Source organism: Scardinius erythrophthalmus (genome assembly GCF_964197995.2).
Source record: "Scardinius erythrophthalmus genome assembly, chromosome: 23".
NCBI lineage: Eukaryota > Metazoa > Chordata > Actinopteri > Cypriniformes > Leuciscidae > Scardinius > Scardinius erythrophthalmus.
Window position 1 is genome coordinate 30,056,969 of NC_138243.1, and position 25,557 is coordinate 30,082,525.

A 25,557-nucleotide genomic window follows, 5' to 3' on the forward strand; every position below is an offset into this window, starting at 1 on the left:
GACCTCTAGCATCAACAAGGCATTTTCGCCCACAGGACTGCCGCATACTGGATGTTTTTCCCTTTTCACACCATTCTTTGTAAACCCTAGAAATGGTTGTACGTGAAAATCCCAGTAACTGAGCAGATTGTGAAATACTCAGACCGGCCCGTCTGGCACCAACAACCATGCCACGCTCAAAATTGCTTAAATCACCTTTCTTTCCCATTCTGACATTCAGTTTGGAGTTCAGGAGATTGTCTTGACCAGGACCACACCCCTAAATGCATTGAAGCAACTGCCATGTGATTGGTTGATTAGATAATTGCATTAATGAGAAATTGAACAGGTGTTCCTAATAATCCTTTAGGTGAGGGTGAGTGTGTATATATATATATATATATATATATACATATATATACATATACATACACACACACACATAGAGAGAGAGAGAGAGTGAGAGAGAATGATTAGAAGGTAATCCAATAATAAAAACAACACTGAAAGGGAAAACAAATAAATATTTTTAATTTATTATTATTAAACATTGTATTTCTCTATTTCCATTGTGGCAGGTGAAATACAGCAGGCGTTCTGAGGTGTTTTTGCCAGTTTTCTAAGAGATGAATATTAGTGCACTTCTGCTGACCTCTTGAGGAAGAGAGCTGAAGTACGCTTCAGGACACAAATACAGTTTAAAACCTCCAACAAAAGAGGATAAAAAAAAAAGTAAATGTTTGTTAAAAGTCTCAAAGAAATTGAGGTGTACATTAGACATCATGACAAAATTATTCCTCAAAATATAACCTGTGTGTTTCCCTTCATCTGCCTTTCAGTGTTGCATTGAATTGAATACATTAGTCGTGCCATATAGGATGATGTTTAGCATGTCTGTCAGCTTGCAATATAATCAACATGCTGAAATAAAATGTGCAAGAATAACATCATATAATTATAGAGATTTATTTATTTTCTGATCAATATTTGTGATCACAGTGCAGACGTCCACATCAGTAACAATAACTCCAGAATTTGCACAGAATCAAAACACTTTAAACTTTGAAAACAGTGTTATTGTAAGAAACACCGAATTAGATTAAATTCATATGTTACTGTACTTCAAGTTTGCAATCCATAATTTTAGAAACACATAAAGACATGTAAAAGCTGCCTGGCTTAATCCAGTTTACAGTAAATATCAGGGAAGCCTTAAATGGTGTGTTTTGAACATTATACTTACAGTACCGTGAGTCGATCACAATCAGTTATAAATAATAAAGTGATACAATGTGAAGGTTTTCTTTAGTGTGATGTGATGTGTTCACAAACATGACTGACACTTTACAAACTATAACTACTTTACAAGCAAATAAACACAAAATAATGGAAGAACTACTAGAGTATCACAGGGAAAACACTACAGAGAACGAATGAAGACGTATAAAAATAAAGCCTGTATCAGTAGTTTTAGTGACACTGAGAGTCTTCTGGTGACCAGCACAGATCTCCTCAGACTGACTGATTATCATTGACAACATGATTAAGCAGAACTGAGAACTGAACAGCTGGTCCACAACACCTGCAGCTGGAGGTAAAGCTAAACTAATTACAGCTCCGTAAAAATAGAACGCAACTAATTGTAAATGTTACAGATTATTTAAATCAAACGAATAAAAACAACAAGCACTACAGTTGCCGTGATTCTGGTGATAATAACGTGCTCTTTTATAGATAAATCTGGTCACACTTTAGTTTAGGGTCCAGTTCTCACTATTAACTAGTTGCTTATTAGCATGCATATTACTAGGATATTGGCTGTTTATTAGTACTTATAAAGCACATATTAATGCCTTATTCTGCATGATCATATTCTACATCCCTTAATCCACCCGATACATAAACTTAACATCTACCTTACTAACTTTTAATAAGCAGTAAATAGGAGCAGCGGCGGCGCCAGCAATGGGCCCACCCATTTTCTACTATGGTTTTGTACGTTTCTTCATTCGGATCCATTTGCGATCCATTCCATTCTAAACAAACAACGCAGTTTACATGCTTGTCCTTGTTACATTATTCATTAAGATAATAATTAATAAATGCATGCACAATTATCAGTGAACTTGATAAATGTTGCAGATATGTTTTACTATGCACAAACAAATCCCTTTCAACAACAAATGTGTGCAAAATTCAGAATAAATTGAATGTGCAGCAATTTGTACAAATAGAGAGTCTATAGGCCTACTATATGTATTGTAGCTATTAAATAAGCGCATTTAGTTTCATATTTGTTAAAATATTATAATGGTTTTTTTTTTCATCTATGTTGATTATGAAAAGTGACCAGCACGAGTAAGATAGGATGCGCAATATATCGAGAGACATGGAGTGGGTCAGACATGATTTTGACCGCTTCATTAAGTTTTAAGTTTTGTTTTGTAGAAAGCCTTTCTTTGAAGTGAATTTCGTTTTGTATAAATTGTATCTTAATTTTAATAATTTTTTTATCAACCAATTGCCTGTATTTAATAAATAAGAAGCAAATATAGCCGACAATATAATCATGACATGGCACAGGCGCGGTCACTTGCATTGCTCGTGAACTGGAGCGCACCTCATCATGAATTGAACCGAAACTCAGTGTATTCCTCACAGACATGAAATATTATCATAAGAAAGCTTGAAATGTCTTTTTAACAATTTAAAATGAAAAGAAATATGCTGCTACTCTCTGATTATGTAATGTGCATTTCTCTCTATAGGCGCGTTCACTACAGAGATGGCGATGAATTTGAATTATATAAATTAATTATAGTGATCGATTTTTACTTTTGAGTCCTGGCGCCTGCCTCTGAGGAACTATTTGCACGTCCCTGGAAGTTGGTTTGTAAAATATCTTCATTGTTTTGTCAGATATCTTGATTTCGTCTGAAGATATGCAGAGAAGTGTGTGTGTTGTTGTTGTTGCTGTTAATAAACTAAAAATAATAGGCCTATAATTTTATTAAACAATTTTTTTTTTTTTTTTTACGATGCTTAATTGGGCCTACGTATTAAATTCAGGTAGGCTACTGAGTCGCTGTCCTCAGTGCCGCAGAAAAGCGCTGAAACGGAGATGAAGGGGAACCCGGCTTTTTTTTTTTTTGGCTTATTTTAACTGGCCCATCCAGTTTTCTGGAGGCCCACCTACAATCAAAATCCTGGCGCCACTAGTGATTAGGAGGTTTATTGAGGCAAAAGTCGTAGTTGGAGAATTGGACCCTAAACTAAAGTGTGACCATAAATCTTTATTATTATTATTAGTATTTTCAGGCCCATTCTTAAAGCAAGACACTACAGGTGAGTAGGGGGAAAATAACTAGATATCATACTTTCCCCAGTTAATCACAATACATTAGGACAATTGTTCTGTATTACATATTTTCTGGAATGTTATGTTTAAATATGCAAATGAGGCATGATCTACTTACATAATTTTGGACTAATTTGCATACAAAAACAGACATCTAAACACTGGATAAAGCAGTTCAGAATTCTTGTCTCATATTAGAGTTAAAGGTTTTTACTTTTTATCACTCTTTATAATTCAGCATATACTGTTAACAGACAGAAAACAATTTTTGACCTTTTTTTTGTTTAGAAATAAAATGTTAACTATATATCAGATGAGTGATATATGAAAAAACCCTTCAGTGACTGAAGTAGAGATTTCTGTGGACCTCATTTTCAGAAAACGCAAAGAGGTCGAGTGTAATAAAATAAACACTTAAATGTGTATTTTGGATGTTTTATTTCCTCTAGTCTGAAAGAAGACTAGCTATGGAAGCAAACTCTCCAAATTGAGCTGGTTTTGCCTGTAGTGTCTTGCGTTAAAGGGCTCTAATGCACAGCATCATACTCTCATCAATCCAACAGTCCAGTCAGCTGATCGCTGACGAGGTGAACGTGGTGTTATGTGGATTTAGGATGTCATAGCACCACCTGTGACGCTCAGTAACATCTCTCCTCGACAGTAACACACGAGACTCAGGCCCGAAAGCTCCAGCTCCTCTGGAAGGGCTGGAAGGGTTTCTTCAGCGTCAGGAACATCAGCTGAGGTTTGAGTCTCTGCGGTCTCTCTGGGAAAAGCACCGCCTCACTTTCAGCGGTGGGAAAGCGTCTTCGGTAGATGTCAGGATGAGATCTCTGGAACTGACAGCAATCACATGGGGAAAAATCACATGGGATATGAAATATAGTCAAGTTACCCAACGGATTAGCCTTGTGGAACAACAGAACAGAAATATTCAGGGTAAAACAATTCAAGCAAAAGAAAGCCATTATAAAGTATACTTGGGTTTTTACACGTATGCATAGCACTCCAATCATTTTCTCCAAAGAGAAATTGATTTTTAATGATAACTGAGGTTGTTCATCGATGGTATATGCTTTTGTTGAAGCCATATATTTGCACTATTTCAACTTTTTTTTAATTATCTTGTTTAACAGCAGAACCTGTAGTGAAAAACGACATTATACCAATCAAATCTACCCACTCCCATGATGCACTGCATCATACTCGCATACTTCCCTACTCTATAGTAGGCGAAAAACAGTATGTGACAAAAGTAGTATGTCTGAATTCACAGTACTCATAAAGGAGCAGGTAAAGAGTATCTGGATGACCTACTTCTTCCGGTTCTGAAGTGTGCATACGATCGAGACTTTACTATCCCATGAGGCCACGGGAGAGGATATATGGATGGCAGTGAAGCGACGCAACTGATGCTGGAAGGTCACGTGATAATGACAGCATGATGAATGTAGGACGTCTGGATTACATTCACACAACAAACATTCATGCTTGATATCAACAACTTTAAATGAATACTTTTATCTTTCTCAATTTTTTTTGTTTGCAAAGCTTCATGGGATTGTTCTTTCACTCACTGAAGCTGTTCTGGGCTGCGTTCTCCGATAACGTTGTCTCTTAGCGCGCTACGAAGACTCAAAAGGTACACCTTAACTACAGGTATACATTTCCTACGTGTGTTCTCCGAACTATACCTTAGGATGTTGCTTAAGGTAAACCTTCTTAAGTTCGACCTTAGCAGGCGCTGTCCATGGTGGAGGCGCTGAATAGGTTGATATCGATGCCTCGATGATCGATTGTGCGCTCTTTCCTTCACAGCGGTATAGGTAAAGTATTGAGAAAACAATGTTCTTTATAAAGAAGCGTTTTAGAAATAGTACAAACTGCATTTATCGGGGCTCATTGAAATATGTACATGCAGAAATAAATATGAGTATGTGTTTATAATTTAGCAAGTGTGCAATCCCAAACTCTCACGGCCATAAGTGTGTTAATGTTCTCCACAACGTATGCTGATTATCCACCAGCCATGTAGTTGACATACACTAACTGGCTCCGCGGACGGCGCCGTCTTTGATTTAAAACAAGTACTCGCTGTCTCGCTGCCATAGCTATAAAGTTTGTGTAAACTCATATTTCTTTATATAGACTCCTAAGCCTTTTCTGTCAAATGGTTCGCCAGCTGATGTGCCTTAGGATAGTAATTAAAAAAGCTAGCAACCATTAGTGTATGGAAACTTTATTAATGAAAACACTTCCATACACTGGGTGTAGGCTATAACAACTTAAGTATTTTATGTGTAAAATTTTAAAGTAAAGTAAAAATGTAATTTTAATACTAAATCAGATTTTATATTAAATGTTCATATAAAATTTTCTATGTGTAATTAAACTGCGATGTAAAAAAGCTTTTTGCGTAGTGGTGGCCACTAGAGGTATGAACCGTCAGCAGCGATAAGGTATAGCTAAGAGCGCTCCAGACCAACCTTACGAACGTATGACTTACAGAAGGTATACTTAACTAAGAAGGTTTCGGAAAACACGTATTAACGACAAGGTACTTCTTAAGATACAACTTAAGAACGACGTAGCGTTAAGGTAGTTTCGGAGAACGCAGCCCAGTACAGTCTTGAACCTTTATCTTTTTGCCCAACTTAAATACATTTTTGGTTCAAATGGTTATGCGCCCTGTATCTAGTTGATTTGCTTCATGGCTTATAATGCTTTAACCAAGATTTCCTAGAATCACTATGTGAAAAATGAATGAGGAAAAATACTTCTGGAACCAACGGCGCAGAAAATGTGTTTTGGCACTAATGCACTCTATACTTTTAAAGGATGTGCATTTGGCTGTGTGCATACGCAAAGCAGTCGCATCACAACTGAAGTACACTAAATAAAGAAACTGTATAATAGATCCCCTTCAAGCCCAAAGTCTTGATGTTGTTTCTGGGCTCTACTAGAACAGGTTTTCCTGCTTGAATGTTGATTATTTTCCCCATATTCTCCATTGTTGCAGCTCCTCTCTCCCCAGTCTGTCAGTAACGCTCTCTTTACTTCCTGTCTCTATGAAGCCCCTCCTTCTGAAAAGCACACTGTGCTCTGATTGGTCGGCTGGATCAGTGTGTTGTGATTGGTCGAGCGCTTCGAGTGTGTTTGGGAAATGTCCCGCCCTTACCATAACCACCAGTTTAACACACTACTAACTAACTCAACCAGGCCCCGCCCCTTTATTCTGCATATTAATTATTTAAATGAGGAATATTGTGACGTGTTCGTTCCCGGAATAAACTCAAGACTACAATGGAGGCGTTTCAGGAGTTCAGAAACACTGACACTGATATAGAGAAGAACTCATATTCTTTGTGAACATGTAAATGAGCATGATAGAACACCTTCAAATCTATTATTGTAAAAACATTCTGCAATTTTTGCGGTGCATAACCACAGATATTCCTTTATCACCGAACGGATGTCAAAAGAATCCTTTCTGACCTGCTTGAGCTTCTTCTTCTTGTCTTTAATGGACATGTTCTTGTCTTGTATGATGCTCTCCAGCAGCTCCACGATGGCGCCCTGAGACGCTGAAACCCTCTGGTGCTCGAACTCCTCTCTGCTGATCTGACGACAGAACGAGTGCGGCGGAGACGCCACCGAAGAGTCTGTGTCCGCACCCGCGTACTTTATCTGGAACAAACCAAAGCATGTGATCAGAATGTGGGGTGAGAAAGACTCATTCACTTTATTACACAAAAGCTTCTCAACATAATTCATATTTCCATCTATTGAGTGGAGAAATAAGCCCTACACAAAATTGACTTACAATTCTTACTTTAATACCTTTTTGGTAACACTTTACAATAATTTGTCAACATTAGTGAATAAGTTAACATGGACAAACTATGAGCAATATGTTTTACAGCATTTGTTAATATTCATTACTAAAAGTACAATTATTAATGTTATTATTCACAGTGCATTAACTAATGTTAACAGACAACTTTTGACTTTTAAAATCTATTAGTAAATGTGAAAATTGACTAAGATTAATAAATGCTGTAGAAGTATTGTTCATTGTTAGCTCATGTTGTCTAATGTAGTTTATTAATGTTAACAAATGAAACAGTAATGTGTGACTGTGCACTTTTTTTTTAGCAACTCTGCTCTGATATAAGCAAGGCTTTTTAAGCAGGCAAGAATAATATCAAAACAATAATATCACAGTCTACTTTACACAATCCAATTAAATCTTAATTAATAAAATAAATCTAAAATAATTATTACATTAATTCCAGTGTTGGTGTAATGCATTACTAAGTAATTAATTACAGTAATTTAATTACTTAACTTTCCCCTGAAAAAGTAAAGAAAGGAAGTCTCTTAATTTTTCTGATTACACTTCTGATGTAATTGCATTAAATATTGTATAAACTATAGAACAATTCTATATAAAACCCTTTAACATCTAATGTTAAAATGTATGTTTTAACCCTTCTAAACCGGCTGTGTCGTCACCAACACAAACCAGCAAGCTGTCTTAATTTCACCGTAACTCTTCAACCGTTTGCACTATCAAAACCATTCAAATTGCCCCTGAGAGTAGACAACATGCGCTTTTCAGCAATACACGGCTTATTACGGTAATTGTATTCCATCAGTAAATGACAGCAGCTTTCTGGCAGAGCGGGAAGGAAGGATTTGAACAGAGATACGAAGCGCGGCAGGTTAGAGGGTTTTGGATTGCATAAAATAATAAAAGAAACGAACAAATGCATGACGAAAGAAGTGTAAGACAGCAGAAGAGGGGATTGGGATGATTTTTAATGAAACTTGGGAGGCGGATGGCCGTTACTCTTTCACGTATCTTAGCATGTGGTGTGTGCATGTGTATGTGTGCGTGCCTATGTGTGCATGCATTTGAATGTGTGTGTGTGTATGAAAAAAAAGTGTCCTAAATGAAAACTGTGCATCCCAATGTTACCAAAAATACTTGTATATATGTATTATACTTCATTTTTCTACTTTAAAGTGTAAGTTTCTTTCGTTCGTGATTGGTCTGGGGTTTTTTTCTAAATAAAAATCAGTAAATTTACTCTCATTTTATTTATTTTTTTGTCTATTTAAATAATATTTACAAACTCCCCACACACAGTAATGGTCAATAACTGTAACTTGTTGAAAGCTATTTTTCTTCTGAAAAAGATGACACCTTGCACATGAAGATGGCACATTGTTTAAGAATTTTACAGTCATAAAATAAAAATATGTGAAAAACACCAATTTTAGCTTCAGGTTCTAAAGGGTTAATGTAACCTTCTCTCTTTAAAAACTTTTAATTTTATAAAGCAATTTTATATCATTTATTTGATTGAATTAAAAGAGCAGTTTCTTGTCTATCTTTGTATAGTTCATCTGCTCGAGGTTGATGTGGGATTTAGAAGGTAATTAGGTAATAAGTAATGCAATAGAGAGAGTAATTACTACAGTAATCTAATTACACTGTTGAAGATATAATTAGCAGTAATTTACCCAACACTGATTAGTTCCCACTTATTGTTTAGTTTCTCTCAGAAATACACTACAGAAGTTATTAAATATGCCGTTTCATATTTTCAGTCAGTGATCAAGCATGTAATGAATGATGTGGGCCGCTGACCTGAGCTCTTCTGAGGTGGGACAGATGCTCCTCGACAGATTTCCGCAGGTTGGACGGCACCTTCAGCACACTGTCATGGTTATCAATCATAAACGTTACCAGCTTTGTGGCCAACAGCTCATCCAAGTCCACCTCATCCGCAGATCCCAGAATGCACCGCGAGAAGGTCTGGACCATCTGTACGGGAGCGTCAGCGCCCACAAGAGACAGACCGTGTGAAAGATGCTTGTCCAATCTACTGAACGCTGAGCTGAATTATAAATTAACTATAACGGTTAAGGATTATCAGCTATTTCCCAGCAAGCAATTTTGCGTTTCAAACACAGTCCTGACGTCTAGGCTAAAACAAGGCAAAATTTGGGCTGTCAGTGAAAATGGAATAGATGTCTAAACCATCACCCAAGAATAGACTATTCATCAATTAGATGAAGAAATTAAATTAAACTGAACACCTTGTAATCACTGTTTACTTTGCTTACATGATGGAATATCACACATCTCGCAAGTTATTTCGGCAAAAATGACGTGCAACCAAATTTAAAGTTATTTTGTCTAGAAGTGTGTCAATCATAGCAAGACTATATCGGGTCTATAGTTAACCTAGATGGTGAAATGACGGCTATTGCATACTGGGTTGGCAAATAATGAGCATCTATACAGAGCATCTATGTGAGTGAGTTACCAGGGTCCGTGCTCCTATGGTGTCGTTCAGAGGGGGGAGTGAGGGGTTGGCGCAGACTTTAGCCATCAGACGCATCAACAGCTGTAGTTTACGACGGTTGGCCGGAGGCAACAGGAGACCGCAGACCTGCAACGCCTCAACCGCAACCGACTGCCTCTGCAGAAGACCTGGCGGAGAACACACCAATAATCATTAGGGTGGTCCTTATCAAGTCCAATTTTTTTTTTGTGCAAAATGTTAGTGTCTTAACCTTTTAAACTGTTCCTTTTAACTTCAAAATTAGAAATATGCAAAAATGTTGACAAAAAATTATATTTAGAGGTAGCTCAATCATGTGGAAGATTGCCTATGTTAAGCTGTGCGGCGTTATTGTGATATGCAAGTAATATTAAAATTGCTGCAAATGAACTACATTTTATTGAAATCAGAGCAACACTGACATGACAACAATGACAACAATCTCAAAAAAGCACAAAGTTTTCAACAATCCCTCATTTCTGATGCTCAGCAGCCAGTGTTGACTTTCTGCAGTCTGGATAGATCCGTCTGTGATCTTCCAGCACATGAAGGAGAAACTGCAGTTGTTCTTCAGAGTGTGTGAGATAGCCACTGTATTCTTGAATCAGAGCCACTCCTCTCTCGGCGTGATCATTGACTACTTTCATTGCATGTATAATTGCCTGTGCCTCCTGATAATCTGCTTGATTCAGCCAAAGTTCCGGGTCAATTTCAAGGAACGTAATGTAATTTTTTAAACCAAAAAATGTGCTCTAAACCCAAACAGTAATCAAGGTGATCATCAATAGAAATATGTATTGATTCCACCAGGAAAGGTAAATCTGCTAAACCGGGTCATGGTTGGATTAATTTGGATTTAGTTTCTACAATAAGTAAACTGAGATATGTATCTAAAATACATATTTAGGAATATATGGTGCATTAGATGCTTTTATGGAGATTTTTTTGGAATTTTACTAGCCAGGTACAATACCAAATCAAATGATCTGTTTTTACGAAAATCATCAAAATCTCAGAAAGTTTAAAGCTATTGAGCTACCAGTGATTATTATGTTACTGCCATAAAAATTGGCATGCTGTATTTTCTTATATAAAGGAATAATTTGAAGGGTTAAGAGCATGACAATTGGAGACTTTAAAAATAAGGACCACCCTAATAATCATTTATACTCATTCAGAGTCTAGTGGATGTGAATCCTTACATTAACAATAACATTGAAATATTATTTTAAAGGGGTCATCGGATGCAAAATTCACTTTTATATGGTGTTTGCGTATAAGTGTGTCTTTGCAGTGTGTGGACACAACCACCATACAATGAAAAAATCCATTCACTCCTTTTTTTTAATCCTCAGAATGCCTAAACACTCTCAATAATCAAGCCGTTTGGATTTTCTGAGCAATATGATGTCATATTGCTCATGCTCCGCCCACGACCGTTGACGGACTGTCCCGTATTAGCATATTTCCCGTATTGGCATAGGAGGTAAAAAGAATGTTGTTTTACACAACCATTGAGGAATTTTAACCAAAATATGTTACAAACTTTACATAAAGACCCTAAAGAATCATCCCAACTTGGGCATCCAATGAAAATGGGCATCCAATGACAATTAAAAATTTGTTTTTTTATTAAATGTAAAAATAATTATAATAGTCTATGTATTAGGAGTGTAACGGTTCAAGTTGCTCCCGGTTCAGTTTGTATGACGGTTTTAGGTTCACGGTTTCGGTACGGTTCGGTGTGTGCTATGTTCAGGGAAAGAGGGATTACTGTCAAATAAAAATAAAGAAAATAAGAACAAATAATTTAACTACAAGCAACAGCACAAATAAATATAAGAGAGCAAAAATACAAATAAAATAAACAGTAGTTTTCAGGTAGTAATCAAATGTAAAATAATAACATTGCATATTTTACTTTATAAATTAAAGATTAATCCTTACTAAAGTTGCAAAAGCTATTAAAGAGCAGCAAGGGATTTCCTTGTATTTTGTTTGATTACCATTAAAAACACAGACAGCAGGAATATTAGGTTGTGTTCCCTTTAAGACATAATGCACAGATCCAAAATGCTGATACTGTTACATATGCGTTGTATTTCTCAACCGTATAAGTTCACTTAAGGCATAACAGACTATGTCTCTAGGAAACTTATCAAGACATAATTTTTGTGTGAATTTGTCCATTCAAGTGCAAGACTTGAAAGAGAACTCAATGTTTGCACACTGTCTGAGACGTGTGTGTGCGCTTCGGATGAGTGCACACACACACACACACACACACACACACACACAACTCTTCTCACAGCGCATGCAAGTTCTCTTTCTCGTTCTCTTTCTTGCTCAGTTGCTCTTGAATGTTTAAATTGGCAGGGCTTAAATGAGTTTACTTTAAACACAGATAGCAGTGTGTGCAGTTCAGGTCTCGCCTGTGCTCGCGCGCTATCAACACGCGGGTGATGACAGTGTAAATGACTGGTCATGTTCAAGCAAACGGCACTCGCATTAAACAAAGTTTACAAAGAGTGGCCGTTTTGTTCACATTCTTTTGATTATCGCTGTTGTAATGTTTTATTGGGGAGCCAGCATGTGATCTAAAACTTTTGACCGGTAGTGTATATATATATATACAATCTTGAATAGACAACTAAACAAAATAACATGTAAATTACTAGAGGTTCTGACAAAATGTTATTTGCTGTGGTCTATTTAAAAATGTTTCATTTTGAATGAATTATTTTATTTTTAAATTGTGTTAAATGAATGATTCAATGACTCACTCATACTTCATCCAGTAATGAAACAAGTGATTCAGCGTTTTTGAACAAATCTCTTGAATGAATGATTCAATGACAAATGCATTTTTTAACAGTCACTTGCCGCCACCTACTGGTGTAGCGATGAAATTGAGATAATCGTTATTTGAAGCGGCAAGTTACTTCCAAAAGGTGATTTTCTCTACTTTGACGCTTCCGCAGACATCAGTGTTTATATCATAACTATAAACTTGTATCTCAGTATTTCACACACTACCGTTTAAAAGATGGCAAGATTTGAAAGAAGTCTCTTCTTTTTAGCGGCTGATTAAATGGCACTGATCAAAGCTTGAGCATCACTCACCCAAAATACTGACAAATATTTCATACAGATGGAAGGTCAAAAGTGGTTCTTTCAGTCTCTGAAAATGTTCCGCAACCGTCCTGAAGACGTCTCTCTCAAACCCTGGATACATGGGCTGCCGGGCGTCACTGCCATTGGGCCCTGAAGAGGAAGCCAATTCAGAGATGTATAAAGTATCATAAAACAGGGGTGGTAAAAATACATGCATACAGACATATTAATATGGCAAGCAGCTTGCCAACCTATATATAGGCTAATCAACTATATCACTTGGTAAAATAATTGCTTTTTTGATTATTTATTGAACTGTAGTGTCATTGAGTTGAATCAGTATGACAGCAGGTCATCAGTCACTCACAGTTTGCCAGGCATTTCATTGCAGATAAAACCCAATGAGGCACGTCTTCTACAGATAAAATGATCAGAAACAAAAGAGAAAGATGTCTGTCAGAAATTAGCTGTAAGAACATTTAATGTGTTAAAATATAACCCCATGCTCACCTGTTTTGTTCTTCAGGACCACAATGCCCTGCTTATTAACACCAAATACATTGTGAACGATGTGCTTCGGGCTCAGAAGTTTGGCATCTAGAACCCCGTCCAGAGACTGGAGACCCAAAACAGTCTGTAAACTGATAAAGAGAGTTATCTATAAGGGCACGTCTCATATGTAGTCCTGCCATTGACTTAGCTAAGTCACTGTTACACATCTACATAATGCCCGGCCGCTTCGTTTTTTTGTTAATCGGCTGGAGACACTGTTTTTTGTGAGGGCAAAAGAAAAACTTTGTATGGACCAGTTTAGGAGAAAGTTACTTTTAAAAGTAATGCATTGCAATATTGGTTATTATTACATGGCTCTGTGGAATACTTGATTCGGATTGGTCAATAGCGCCATCACAAGGGTAATTATTCCCAGATAACAACCGCTCAAAACAGATAACGCAGGCTCATCCGGGTCACTGAAGTCAGCAGTGCTATACGCCTGCTAGGAACGGTTTTCTTCGTGGATGTTTTGTATTTGGTGAGCTAATAAAGTATTAAAACTCAGTCGAATCAATATTTTGTGTACAGTTATTTAATTATGTAGATGTAGATCTCTCTCGTTTCATACAAACGCAGATGCTGCCATTTTGTGACTATTGGATTATGAGATACAAACAGGAACGAATTTAAAACAGTTTCATCTGAAATCAATATCTCTTATCCCCATAATTATATACGTGGCGAAATGCTGTGTAATAAGTGGTATGACTGTATACCGTATCTCTAAATGTCTGTCTAGTTTGAACTGAAATTTGTACAATTTAACATTTAATTATAGCAGGTTTGCATAATATTCTAACTTAAAAAGTACCTCAGATATTTTTATAAATTTAAAAGTAATGCATCACATTACTCGTTGCTTGAAAAAAGTAATCTGATTGCATACCTTCTTTACTTTTAATGTGTTACCCCCACACTGGTACTGACTGAAACCCAATTATGGTTAAAAAAAAGGGGCTTTATATTTCTGACACGCACTCTAAGTGGTTGACCAATCACAACAGACTGGACTTTTCGGAAAGGCGGGATTTAAAGAGATAGGAACTAAAACAGACAGAGAGTGAAAAGAGGTGCTGCGGCATGTACAAAAAAACGCAAAGCAGTCGCATCAAAACTGAAGTACACTATGCAGGGCTCGACATTAAGGCTTGTCCGGGACAAGTGGATTTTTTTGTAGGACAAGTGGAAGAGAAAATTAGTTGTCCCACTGGACAAGTTAAATTTCAAACAAAATAAAATGCCATGTTACTTCACGTTATGTGCCACTCATTACGTTTATAATTTTACAGATTTAATTTTACCGATTTGAGACGTCGCATAACTGCCCGATTCAAACTGTGCTTTCGCGCGTTGGCTGGCGCTGAGCCAGAGTCGGACGCGTTCAGCGCTGTCATATATCACAACTAAGCAGTGTTTTCAACCTCATAATGTTTATTTTAGGTTTCAGATATGACTGCGGTGTATCGCAGGACGCGTCGCCATGGAAACATTAAAGGGAACGTTCGCCTTGAAAAAACGGGGGTGGGGGTGTCAGTTAGAATATTTCAAACTTACGCGTGAAAGGGTTAAAGAAATGATAGAAAATGTGTAAAGTGTTTAGAAAAAAATTAAATCGGAATCGGCTTAAATCGGTATCAGCAGGTCAAACTCAATGAAAAATCGGAATCGGCCTAGAAAATTGTAAGCGGTGCATCTCTAATTGTTATGTCTACAAAATTATTTTAGATATAGTATACAGTAAGTCTAGCTAGCTTGCAAATACTGAGGATACCTACAAGAGTCACCACTACCTCTGGTGATACACTGCGCACCAGCGTAAAGTATTACTTTGTATTATGGAGTCTGGAGATCCTTTATTATTTCTTGTTGAAGGGGAACTCTATTCTTGGGACACATTCCTTTCTACTGTTTCAACTGAATTTTATTAATATTGATAGTGTTTGGATGCTTTCAACGGTTTGTTCGAATTCTGCATTAGCAAAACACAAAAAAATAAATTATAAAATTATAAATCTTTAACCGGACAAGTGACTTTTGTGCATGGACAAGTAAAACATAAATGTACTTGTCCGAAGGACAAGTGCCTCAAAAAGTTAATGTCAAGCCCTGCTATGAAAAAAACGGTATAATAGATCCCCTTCAAGCCCAAAGTCTTGATGTTTTCAGGCTCTACTAGAACAGGTTTTCCTGCTTGAATGTTGATTATTTTCCTCATATTCTCCATTGTTGCAGCTCCTCTCTTCCCAGTCTGTCAGTAACGCTCTGTTTAGTTCCTGTCTCTATGAAGCTCCTCCTTCTGAAAGCACACTGTGCTCTGATTGGTCGGCTGGATCAGTGTGTTGTGATTGGTTGAGCGCTTCGAATATGTTTGGGAAATGTCCCGCCCCTTACCATAACAGCCAGTTTAACACACTACTAACTAACTCAACCAGGCCCCGCCCCTTTATTCTGCGCATTAATTATTTAAATGAGGAATATTGTGAAGTGTTCGAGACTACATACGTTCGTTATTGTGAAACTCAAGACTACAATGGAGGCGTTTCAGGAGTTCAGAAACTCCCGCTGGAGGGACAAGTCACAGATGTTCAAAACAATCATCTTCATCCAAAGTAGTGAGACTAAATGATCCTCCTATTGCGCTCATTGATATTGAAATTAGCTGATGATAAAGGAATTTTGGGGAGACACATTTATGTGCAAATTGAACTGCTTTAAAAAATTAAATAGCTATCCGTTCAGTAAAATCCCCATGAAGTGACCAGGCTGATGCTTACTGTGTTAGTGTCATTGACTTCCATATCTGGTCCACGTGTTTCGGGGTTAACTCTGTCCTCCGGATTAACCGGCATTCAGGAACCTCACCAATGGCGATGCTGTGCCTCTTATTCCACGACTCGGAGTTCTAAGATCAAAATAAAAATATTTAAGAAATGTTTAAAATATCAGGAGGTTTAACACTGGAAAGAATACATTTTTCAGATGATACAGCATCCACAGGCAAATGTTCTCTCACCATAAGAGGCTTCATGGGGATCTTCTCCGGCACTGGAATCTCCTCATAGTCGTCCCAGCGTGGGATTCTGGGAACTGAGCCGTGATCTCTTACAGGTGGACGCACAGGAACAGGCTTCAGAGGGGATAGTGGAGGAAATCTGACCAATTTAAAGCATTAATTATTATTCATTATATTGAAATACCTTTTTTTTTTTATTATAATGCAACATACACTACCGTTCAAAAGTTTGGGGTCGGTAAGATTTTTCTTGAGCATCAAATCATCATATTAGAATGATTTCTGAAGGATCATGTGACACTGAAGACTGGAGTAATGAAACTTTGATCACAGGAATAAATTACATTTTACAATATATTCACATAGAAAACAATTATTTTAACTATTTCACTATTTTTACTGTATTTTTTATCAAATAAATGAAGCCTTGGTGAGCAGAAGAGACTAAAGAAGAGATTAAAAAACCTTACCGACACAACAAATTTTTTTATAGCGCTTTATTCAGTACAGAGCAGTTTCAAAGCAGCTTCACATTAATAAACAGCGAAATAAAGCAATTTATGAAAGATTCTTTAAAATCACCTGTAAAGATGCCCGTTGTCCTCAAAGTCCTCTTTCCCAAACCGCCCTTTGACGTCCTCGATGACGTGATTTTTGAGGAATTTTCGCAGTAATTGGAGCGTTTGGTAGCGCGTCACCTCCGGCCCGAAGTTCTGGTTCTGTCTGAGCAGATCATGGAGAAAGTCGACAGCCTCGGCTCCTGTGAAACTGTGATCGTAACTCCTGAAATGAGCCCAGTGACGTCTGACTGGCATCCCACCACGGAAGAGCTTGATGGTCTCGTTCCACTGGAGAAAACAGAAGACATTTCAGCATTAATGCTGTTTTAACTGCTCATTTGTTGAGAGAGGTGGTGCATTTACATTGTAACAATATTGTAGTATTTACAGGGTTTCTGCAGAGATTTTAAAATGAAATGTAAGACTTTAAGACCTGCACAAATCAAATGAATACCGAACAAACCCGTTCAATCTCAAAATAAATCAGGTATCTCAAATTCTTTTACTTAATTAAACATTCACATATTCAACTAGGGATGCAGCGATATGAACATTTTGGCCGATACCGATAATTCTTTAAGTTTGAAAGCCGATATATTGGCCGATAAATCTGAATCCAAATTAAGAGCCTGATTACAAAAACAAAAGTCTCACAATTAACAGCCATGACCCAAGCACACAATTATGATGTTCTCATTATAATTTTATGTGGCCGATATGACAGACTTGCGCTGCACATGTTGCACTGAACTGTATTTAACTATTTTGAAGTGATTCCAATCATATTACAAGCAATTAAAACCATCATGTTGAACAGTGCGCATCTGAAGAGTCTCAGCTGAAGGAAATTATTTACCCATTATTTATCAGTTTTAAAATATCAGCCAAATTTTCTTATCGGGCCGTTAAACAATAACATTAAAAATGTTCTTAGTTCTTAGCCAGTGATTATAGTTTATAAAGTTATAAATATGGATATTTTACTTGCACACATGCATGGCTTCACCTCAGAAGGCATTTATTAACCCCCTGGAGTCGTATAGATTACTTTTATGATGGATAGATTTGCTTTTTTGGGCTTCAAAAAATCCCCATTCACTCCCATTATAAAGCTTGGAAGAGCCAGGATATTTTTTAATATAAGGTTAAATCTGACTGTGTTCGGCTGAAAGAAGAAAGTCATATACACCTAGGATACCTTGAGGCGGAGTAAATTATTGGATCATTTTCATTTTTGGGTGAACTATTCCTTTAAGGATCTCGATTTTTTTTTTAAATGTTATGTTTAAATATGCAAATGAGGTATTATCTAATTAAATACGCACAAATTTGCATACATTCCAAACAGAAATCTGAACAGTGGATAAAGCCCGATTAAAAATTCTTGTTTCATTTTGGTGACATTAGCGTTAAGGTTTTTGTTGAAAACTCTCCTTTTCTCGCTCCATAAATCATAAAAAATATTCAACAGCCAGAAAACAAAAATCACCATGTTTTTGGAATAAACTGTTATACATGTTATGTAAAAATAAAAACCTTCAGAATATAAGTTAAGTCTGTATGCAAGTGCAGTAGAAAAAGCTCATTTTGAGAAAACGTATGTATTGTAATTGAAAACTACAGACGCAAATAGATCAAGTTAAATCAAATAAACACTTAAAGGTGCATTTAGGAGGTTTTCTTACCTCTTAAGTTAGTCATGAATGCAAAATAGCCCAAAGTACATGAAAGAAACCAACTTTTGCCTATTAGGCCTACTGATATGTGTTGTCTGTCTTATATTATTGTAATATATTTGAACAAACCGTTTAAAGAGACACCAAATCAGCTCACGTGAAGCGTTAAAAAAAAAAAAGTTTTAAAGAGTTTCAAAAATTGTTCTTACCAATTTCGTCGCCCTATAAGGCCCAGGTCCAATCATTTTACCATCCATTCAAGTCCTAATAGGTTTTAATAGATGATGTGCTTATGATTTATCCATTTATTGCGTTTATCCCTGTAAACATCTCCACGCCAGTTAACTCGCTTTTGAAAACCGAAACGTTCCTGAACATAATTTGATTGGCACACGAAATCAGCCACGTGATGCAGTTTTACCAAATATGGGCATTAGCTTTACCGGTGCTGCCGAAGTGCAGTATGGGAGGTGTAGTTTAAATGCGCGGTTAAAAAAAAAAAAGTCATGTACACGTAATGAAATCACAAGAAAACCGAGATAGTGACAAATAATTTATTTTGTTTCACTATAAAACACTTCAATTTCTTTCACAAAATTGATTTAAAAAGACAAAAACAAGGAAAACCAATTCTGATATTGTTCTGGTGTTTCATTTCCTCAGCTCAGATCAGTAGAATAAAAGCATAACAGGTAATACCTACAGATCAATTTCTTTTTTTAAAAAAAGATCACATTAAGAAAACAATCAACATTAAATAAAGAATAAATAGTCACGCAGCATATACAAAATAACTTCAGATGATGTCACATCTGCAGCAACCAATAGACTTCCAGGTTCGAGCACATCCAGGTAGATCAGTCAAGCGTTCCTCAAGGGTCAAAGGGCATTGGGCTCATTCAGTTACAACTAAAACCCAACCTTCAAAAACCCTTTTAGCAACAAACTTCAAATCACCTTAGCTCTCATAACCTCTTCATATTTGGCCAAGCAGTTCAATCATATTCCAAAGCTGAGAATTTCAATATTTACAGGTAAATTGGAGGACATTATAACAACACTGTACTTCCCACCCCATTCTCATTTCAAAGCCTTAAGTGAAGACAACCAAAAATGAGGACAGAATCTCTAGTAAAAAAAAAAAACTGTGCAAATTCGGAAGTGTTAAATCCAGTGATAAGGTGGCGGTTTTCCACATTAGTTTTAACATAAAACAGGGGAGTGGAACTTGAACGCATGAAATAAAAAGGAATATTCCCACTTAACAGGTTAGAGCTTCAAGTTTAGCTGGCCAAAAGGGAAGAGATCACTCAGATTTTTTGAGAAGGTAGTTTCCGTTCTGGAGTACTTTGGGAAGCCTCTTGCCCTTGGTGTAGGCGTGATAGTAGAAGTGGAGGAACAGGATCAGGAAGATCAGCCCATAAAGACCGATGACGTAGAGGAAGACGGGGAACTGGTAGGGACACTCCTTCATGAAGAAGAACTGGCCGATGTGAGCCGTGATTAGCACAAACTGAACCTGATGCAAACACAATGGGTCAAGTTAGAGACGTGAAAAGCTGGATTTGGACAACAAAGGACAATATAATACAAATAATTTGGAAAGAGATAGAGATTATAGTATTAATATAGTATTTATTAATATTTTGAATTTTCGTATTATTATTTTTTTTTAGTTAGTTAGTTGCAAATTCATCTCATATTTATATATTTCAGTTTTATTTCATTAAATTAATAAATTCATTTTAATTAAGTCCCCATTGAAAAAAATTTAGTATGAATATTCTCAAGTTAGAGACGTGAAAAGCTGGATTTGGACAACAGAGGTCATGTGATGGGGAGAGAAGCTGGTGAAAGGTCAGCTTACCAGCTGGATGGTGGTCATGTACTTTTTCCACCACAGGTACTTCTGGTAGGCCGGTCCCATGGCAGAGAGAGCGTAGTAGGAGTACATGATGACGTGGACGATGCAGTTCAGCAGGGCATGGAAAGTTCCCAGACCACCTAAGACAAATGAACATGAGTCCGTTAAAGCCGAAAAATAAGTTCATAGAGCAAAAATGTGCAATAATATGCTGCAGAAATATGCAATATGACGGACTCATATTGCATATAACAAGGTCACAAAAAAATGCACGAGTATGAGTTTATTTTTGGCTGAAAGTAGAGGGATTATATTCATTTGTGTGAATGGCTCGTACAGATACTTTTTTGGTTTTCAAGGACTATAATTCAAGATCTCACTTATCAAACAATATCTTTATTAGCTTTCAAAGTCAAAAATAAAATAATAATAGTAGACTGATGAATAAAGAAACTGAATGGTACAAATAAAGTGCATCGCATGCAATGACTGTGGTAACGAACCACTGAAAGGATACTTCGGCAAAGATATCGCTTTCCTTATTCAAATTTTTTTTTTCCTCATGAATACATGACTGACCTGAAGAATGAAAGCCATCATATACTTGGATATTTATATATCACACATTGAGCCATTTCGCATGGCTATACTGCATCTATATCAGACGTTGATTTTGCGTAAAAATATAGTTATATCAATAAAATTCAACTAATTTAAAAAATATGGCCTTGAAATAAATTCTTCATAAATATGGCTGTTTTCAAGGGGCTTCCAGGGCTTGAATTTCAAAAACTTTAAGCATCTTTTATGAATCCCCATTTAATGAAACCTGAGAGGTTTCAGTCCCACCATTGAAGATCCGAAACTTAAACCCCCCAAAAAAGGTCATACACTGCAAAAAAGCTTTTCTTACTTTGATAAATCGAGAAACATTCTCTAGACAAGAAAAATGTCTTGTGTTCAGAAAAAAATAAGTCAAAATTAAGTGAGTTTTTGCTTGAAACAAGGAAACTAAATAATCTTGTTTTCCATTTGGTTTAAAAGCTGTTCAGCATATAACGCAATCATATCCCTTCACAACACTTGGATTATACCGATCAATTCATTTCACAACGCCTACATGACCTTTTTGGACTTTCAATAATAGAGGGACAGAAACCCAATTAAAATGAGTTATGGTTTGGATTGGCATGAGGGCGATTAAATGACAAATTAAATTTTTTGGTGAACTGTCCCTTTAAGTGTCAATCGTATAATACTTTACCTGCAGAGAATTTGACCCCGAACCACCATGTGAAGGGCATGATGGAGTGATGGTAGACGTGAAGGAAAGTAACTTGGCTGTTCTTTTTCCTCAGGACAAAGAAAATCTTCAAAGACAAGACAAAAAAAGATTTAGCACTGATGGTCCACTGTTGTTCTTGAATGCAAACTGGTTTTGAATGCAAAAGAAACACTTACAGTGTCAAGCATCTCAATGAACTTGGAGAAATAGTACAGCCAGCAAGTCCATGCCATCTAGAAAAAAGGAAACCAGATAGAAAAAGAAATGACAAACTGTTGCACACGTCATCAGACGGAAACAAGTGCACAATCTGAGGAATGTGCTCCATTCACATACCCGGAGAGCCTGAGGAGAACTGGAATAGTCGACGAGGTCACACCCATAGGTGTAGCCGTTCGCCCAACCAGACATCAGAAACTGCAACGACGGAAGAGAGAGATTGAGAAACACACATATATACACACACAATAGAAAGGATAACATGCATGATGCAATAGAGACAGAGTTCACAAATGACAAACCTCATAAATCATGTAGAGGGAAAACGCCACAATGCTGAAGTTATACACGATCATGATGCGCTTGAGGTCAAAGGGCTTGCGGTTCTCCATTAGCCGAGGACCCAGCGATGTCACGAAGTAGATGTAGGCAGCGATGATGATGGTTTGGGGGAACGGGGAGGCCATAAGAAGCCAGTTCCCAGTCCGTGGATCTATAAGTGATGCAAGAGACGTCATTTTCCAGACAGAAACCTTACAGGCGCAGTCATGCTGATGAGGATTCAATTCACATTCACATTTATTTGTATAGCGCTTTACAAATACACATCGTTTCAAAGCAGCTTTACAGAAAGTGCATGAGTTCATATTACAATTTAGAGTGATCTGTTATTAGAGGGAACTGTCCAAGTTATGCATTTCAGAAAAGTACATATACAAAACCACAGTTAGCGAAAAAAAAAAATTTAATTTAAACAACGTAATAATTTAAGGCAGAAATAATGAGCTCACTGAAGTAATGAACACTTGTTTGTTAACAAATGATGACATTGATGATGATGATAGCTCACCTGCTGTCTTAATCCACTCATCATACAGAAGAACGGCTCGAGAGGTCAGTGTGTTGAAAGCCATGTCTAAGGAGTCTTTAGGCGTCTCTTCTAGAGAAAAAGAATAAATTATTAACAAAACTTATTGTAGAGCCTGTTAATGCATTCTTGCTTAATGTTTGCCTACTAGATAAACCTTTAAGCTTATAAAGAGGGATTATAGAGGCTTTCCCAAAACTCTCCTTCCACTCCCAGAGAGACAAACCCATCCAAACCACACCCGAACACAACTGGAAAGACGATTCCAGATGATTACAATTATTTTAGTATTTCAATTAGCGATTTTAGTATTTCACTAGCTTGAAAACCATCTAAACTTTTTTAAAGGGCGATATGTGTTTTCAAACCCCCATGTTTACTTCAACGGGAACTATTCTGCCTATGAAACCTAATAAATTAGAATCTTACGACAAAAACTCAAACCTTTAAACCCCGAGGTTATGCTCCTTCCACGCTCTCTCTCCTCAGCTCTGCTCCTGGTGTGTCAATTGCATGATTCACTTTCAACCTGCAGTTCTTATACAACCTGTAGTCGTGGCTCCGCCCACAATTATTCATATATGGAGATTCTGTCGCATGAAACTTCCGGAATTTAGGTCGAAACTGTGAGGCGTCCTCTCATTGGCGTTTCCATGGTGACCCTTATGAAAATATGAGCGGAACGCTGTACGAATGTCAACAGCAGGTGTGTGTCATTATTCTGCCCCCAGAAAAAAGGCTTCAAATGGTGGAGGAAAATAAGTTTTCTTACTTTATTTTTTAAACAGATTTTCCTTTTTAGTTGGCACACATCAAGGAGGAAAAAGACAAAGAATACAAGAACAACAAAATAACAACAGTTACTGTTACATGAGGTGATACAGGTAGTACAATTTTGAAAATCAGTCATTGTTTTGTTTTTGTTTTTTGTATTTTGTATGTTACAATACCATTTCCTCTGGTATTTTCTCCTTTGTCCTTCTGTAAACGAAGGGAGAAACTCATTTTTTTTCCATGGAACAAATGGAGCTAAATTAAAGGATTATTTTTTGTATGAAATAATAATGAACTATTTCATGCAATGTCATTTGAGTTGAAACCACTTATTAATCCATATCTTCTCAATCCTTTATTTACTTGAGACTGATTTATAGATATTGTATAGGCTATACTTACTAAATATTATTTTAGTTCGGAAATCTATCCTGTGGACAATGGAATCTTTTGGACGGTGAGCGTCAAGCCGTTTTCTTTGTTCAGCCACCAAACTGGACTATTTATCTTCTACAACATATCTGAGTGAAAATGCATGATAAGAGATCCACGTCGGGAGGGTTTCTGATGAGACAGCTTTTTTTTTTTTGCAGGTGAACAGAAAGACCTTCAAGAGGTAAATATCAAACCCTCCAGAGAGGAACATATGGGGAATGATGTGCAAATATGCTTTCAGAGTGAATATACAGTCTTTTTCACCTCAGAATCAACAGAAAACAGGGCTGGTAGTCACACTTATGTGTGGTTTATCCTTCAAGGCCAATTTCTGTCTAGACACATAACTTAAAATCTACAAATAAGCTATTAAACAGTGTTATTGCCCAGGAAAAAGATGTGCATTTACCTTTTGTGACAACATGCCCCAATTAGCCTAATAGAATTAGCGTAAAAGACAGAATTATATTTCTAATACTAAAATTATAATATCTGTATAATTTAATATATTGATTACAAAACATAATAGGATATTAGTAAGGGATGTAAATGAGCTTTATTTCCATTATCTAAGTGATTACATCTGATTTTAAAGTGAGATTGAGTGTGTTAGGGTTAGAGTTAGTGTGTTGTCTTCCTTCATGAGCCTGGTTTCAGTTTCAGGGCTGGGTCGCCCCATCAGTGAAGACGATCATCCTGAATGAGAAGAGGCTTCTGGTGCTCTCACAGTCATTACCGCACAAAAGAAGAGCCATGCATCGATAAAACGAGAGATGAAACCAGAGAAAAGAAATGAAACACAGGCTCATTGATCCCAGCATTTGTGGCTTAGTTCACACATCACTGTGTTTTTATTTTAAAATCTTTCATATGTGCACACACATGATTTGTAAAATGATCATCATGATGGAATAGTTCTATTGAACCACTGTGCATTGCACTGGCCCTTTAAATGTAGTTGCATGCTATATGTGCACAGTAAGAACAAAAACACTAATCAAGATAAAATGCATTAACTAATTTGAAACCAAATGCAAATGAGCGGATCCTTTTAATGAGCATATATAGATGCATGTATATTTGGATCTTCAAGAATGCACACATGCATGATTTTAAACACTGAGCAACACATCCGCTAACCTTGAACATACTTGAGCTGTGACAAACATTTCAGACATTTTGCAAGGGACCATTCTGTAACACATGCTTGCTTGCTTGTAATACTTTTGTGTCTTTTTTAAAAAGCTTGATGCTGGTCGCTATTCACTGCCATTATATGGATGAGCGTGAACAGGAATTTTAAAATATAATAAAAAAAAAAAAAAAAAAAAAAAAAAAATATATATATATATATATATAAAGATAAAAAAAGTATCCTTTTGTGGTCCATAAATGAGAGAAGGCCGTATGGCATTAGAACAACACCAGGGTGAGTAAATTATAACATGATTTTAATTTTAAGAAGGTGAGCCTCTGGCTGTGATTTATTACAATGGCATCA

At 36.7% G+C, this 25,557-nt stretch overlaps 2 protein-coding genes across 2 annotated transcripts; both read right to left on the reverse strand.

The window, feature by feature from the left end:
• Nucleotides 1–3,014: 3,014 nt before the first annotated feature.
• LOC308683538 (DEP domain-containing protein 1B-like) lies at nt 3,015–19,024 on the reverse strand. Its single transcript, XM_081354017.1, has 11 exons — nt 18,821–19,024; nt 16,958–17,223; nt 16,376–16,514; nt 16,137–16,264; nt 13,318–13,448; nt 13,175–13,222; nt 12,817–12,957; nt 9,676–9,842; nt 8,994–9,170; nt 6,833–7,024; nt 3,015–4,176 (listed from the first exon to the last, which is right to left on the reverse strand). Exons 1-11 carry the CDS (start codon nt 18,866–18,868, stop codon nt 4,012–4,014), a joined length of 1,602 nt encoding a protein of 533 aa, XP_081210143.1. The 5' UTR covers nt 18,869–19,024; the 3' UTR covers nt 3,015–4,011.
• A 112-nt stretch (nt 19,025–19,136) lies between these two features.
• LOC308683625 (very long chain fatty acid elongase 7-like) lies at nt 19,137–23,378 on the reverse strand. Its single transcript, XM_081354160.1, has 8 exons — nt 23,292–23,378; nt 22,830–22,919; nt 22,282–22,472; nt 22,097–22,177; nt 21,937–21,993; nt 21,740–21,845; nt 20,479–20,615; nt 19,137–20,130 (listed from the first exon to the last, which is right to left on the reverse strand). Exons 2-8 carry the CDS (start codon nt 22,891–22,893, stop codon nt 19,918–19,920), a joined length of 849 nt encoding a protein of 282 aa, XP_081210286.1. The 5' UTR covers nt 22,894–22,919; nt 23,292–23,378; the 3' UTR covers nt 19,137–19,917.
• Nucleotides 23,379–25,557: the final 2,179 nt, after the last annotated feature.

What these genes read in the sequence shown, in the direction of transcription:
- LOC308683538 (XM_081354017.1), bottom strand. Translation starts at nt 18,868, where the DNA reads ATGGATGGTAAAATGATTGGACCTGGGCCTTATAGGGCGACGAAATTG. An exon ending in CTTATAGGGCGACGAAATTG is followed by an intron (nt 17,224 to 18,820) that starts GTAAGAACAATT and finishes TGTTTTCTCCAG; the next exon opens with TGGAACGAGACCATCAAGCT. An exon ending in AATGAAATGCCTGGCAAACT is followed by an intron (nt 12,958 to 13,174) that starts GTGAGTGACTGA and finishes CTTCCTCTTCAG; the next exon opens with GGCCCAATGGCAGTGACGCC.
- LOC308683625 (XM_081354160.1), bottom strand. Translation starts at nt 22,893, where the DNA reads ATGGCTTTCAACACACTGACCTCTCGAGCCGTTCTTCTGTATGATGAG. An exon ending in TCATTGAGATGCTTGACACT is followed by an intron (nt 21,846 to 21,936) that starts GTAAGTGTTTCT and finishes TTGTCTTTGAAG; the next exon opens with ATTTTCTTTGTCCTGAGGAA. An exon ending in ACATGACCACCATCCAGCTG is followed by an intron (nt 20,131 to 20,478) that starts GTAAGCTGACCT and finishes TGTTTGCATCAG; the next exon opens with GTTCAGTTTGTGCTAATCAC.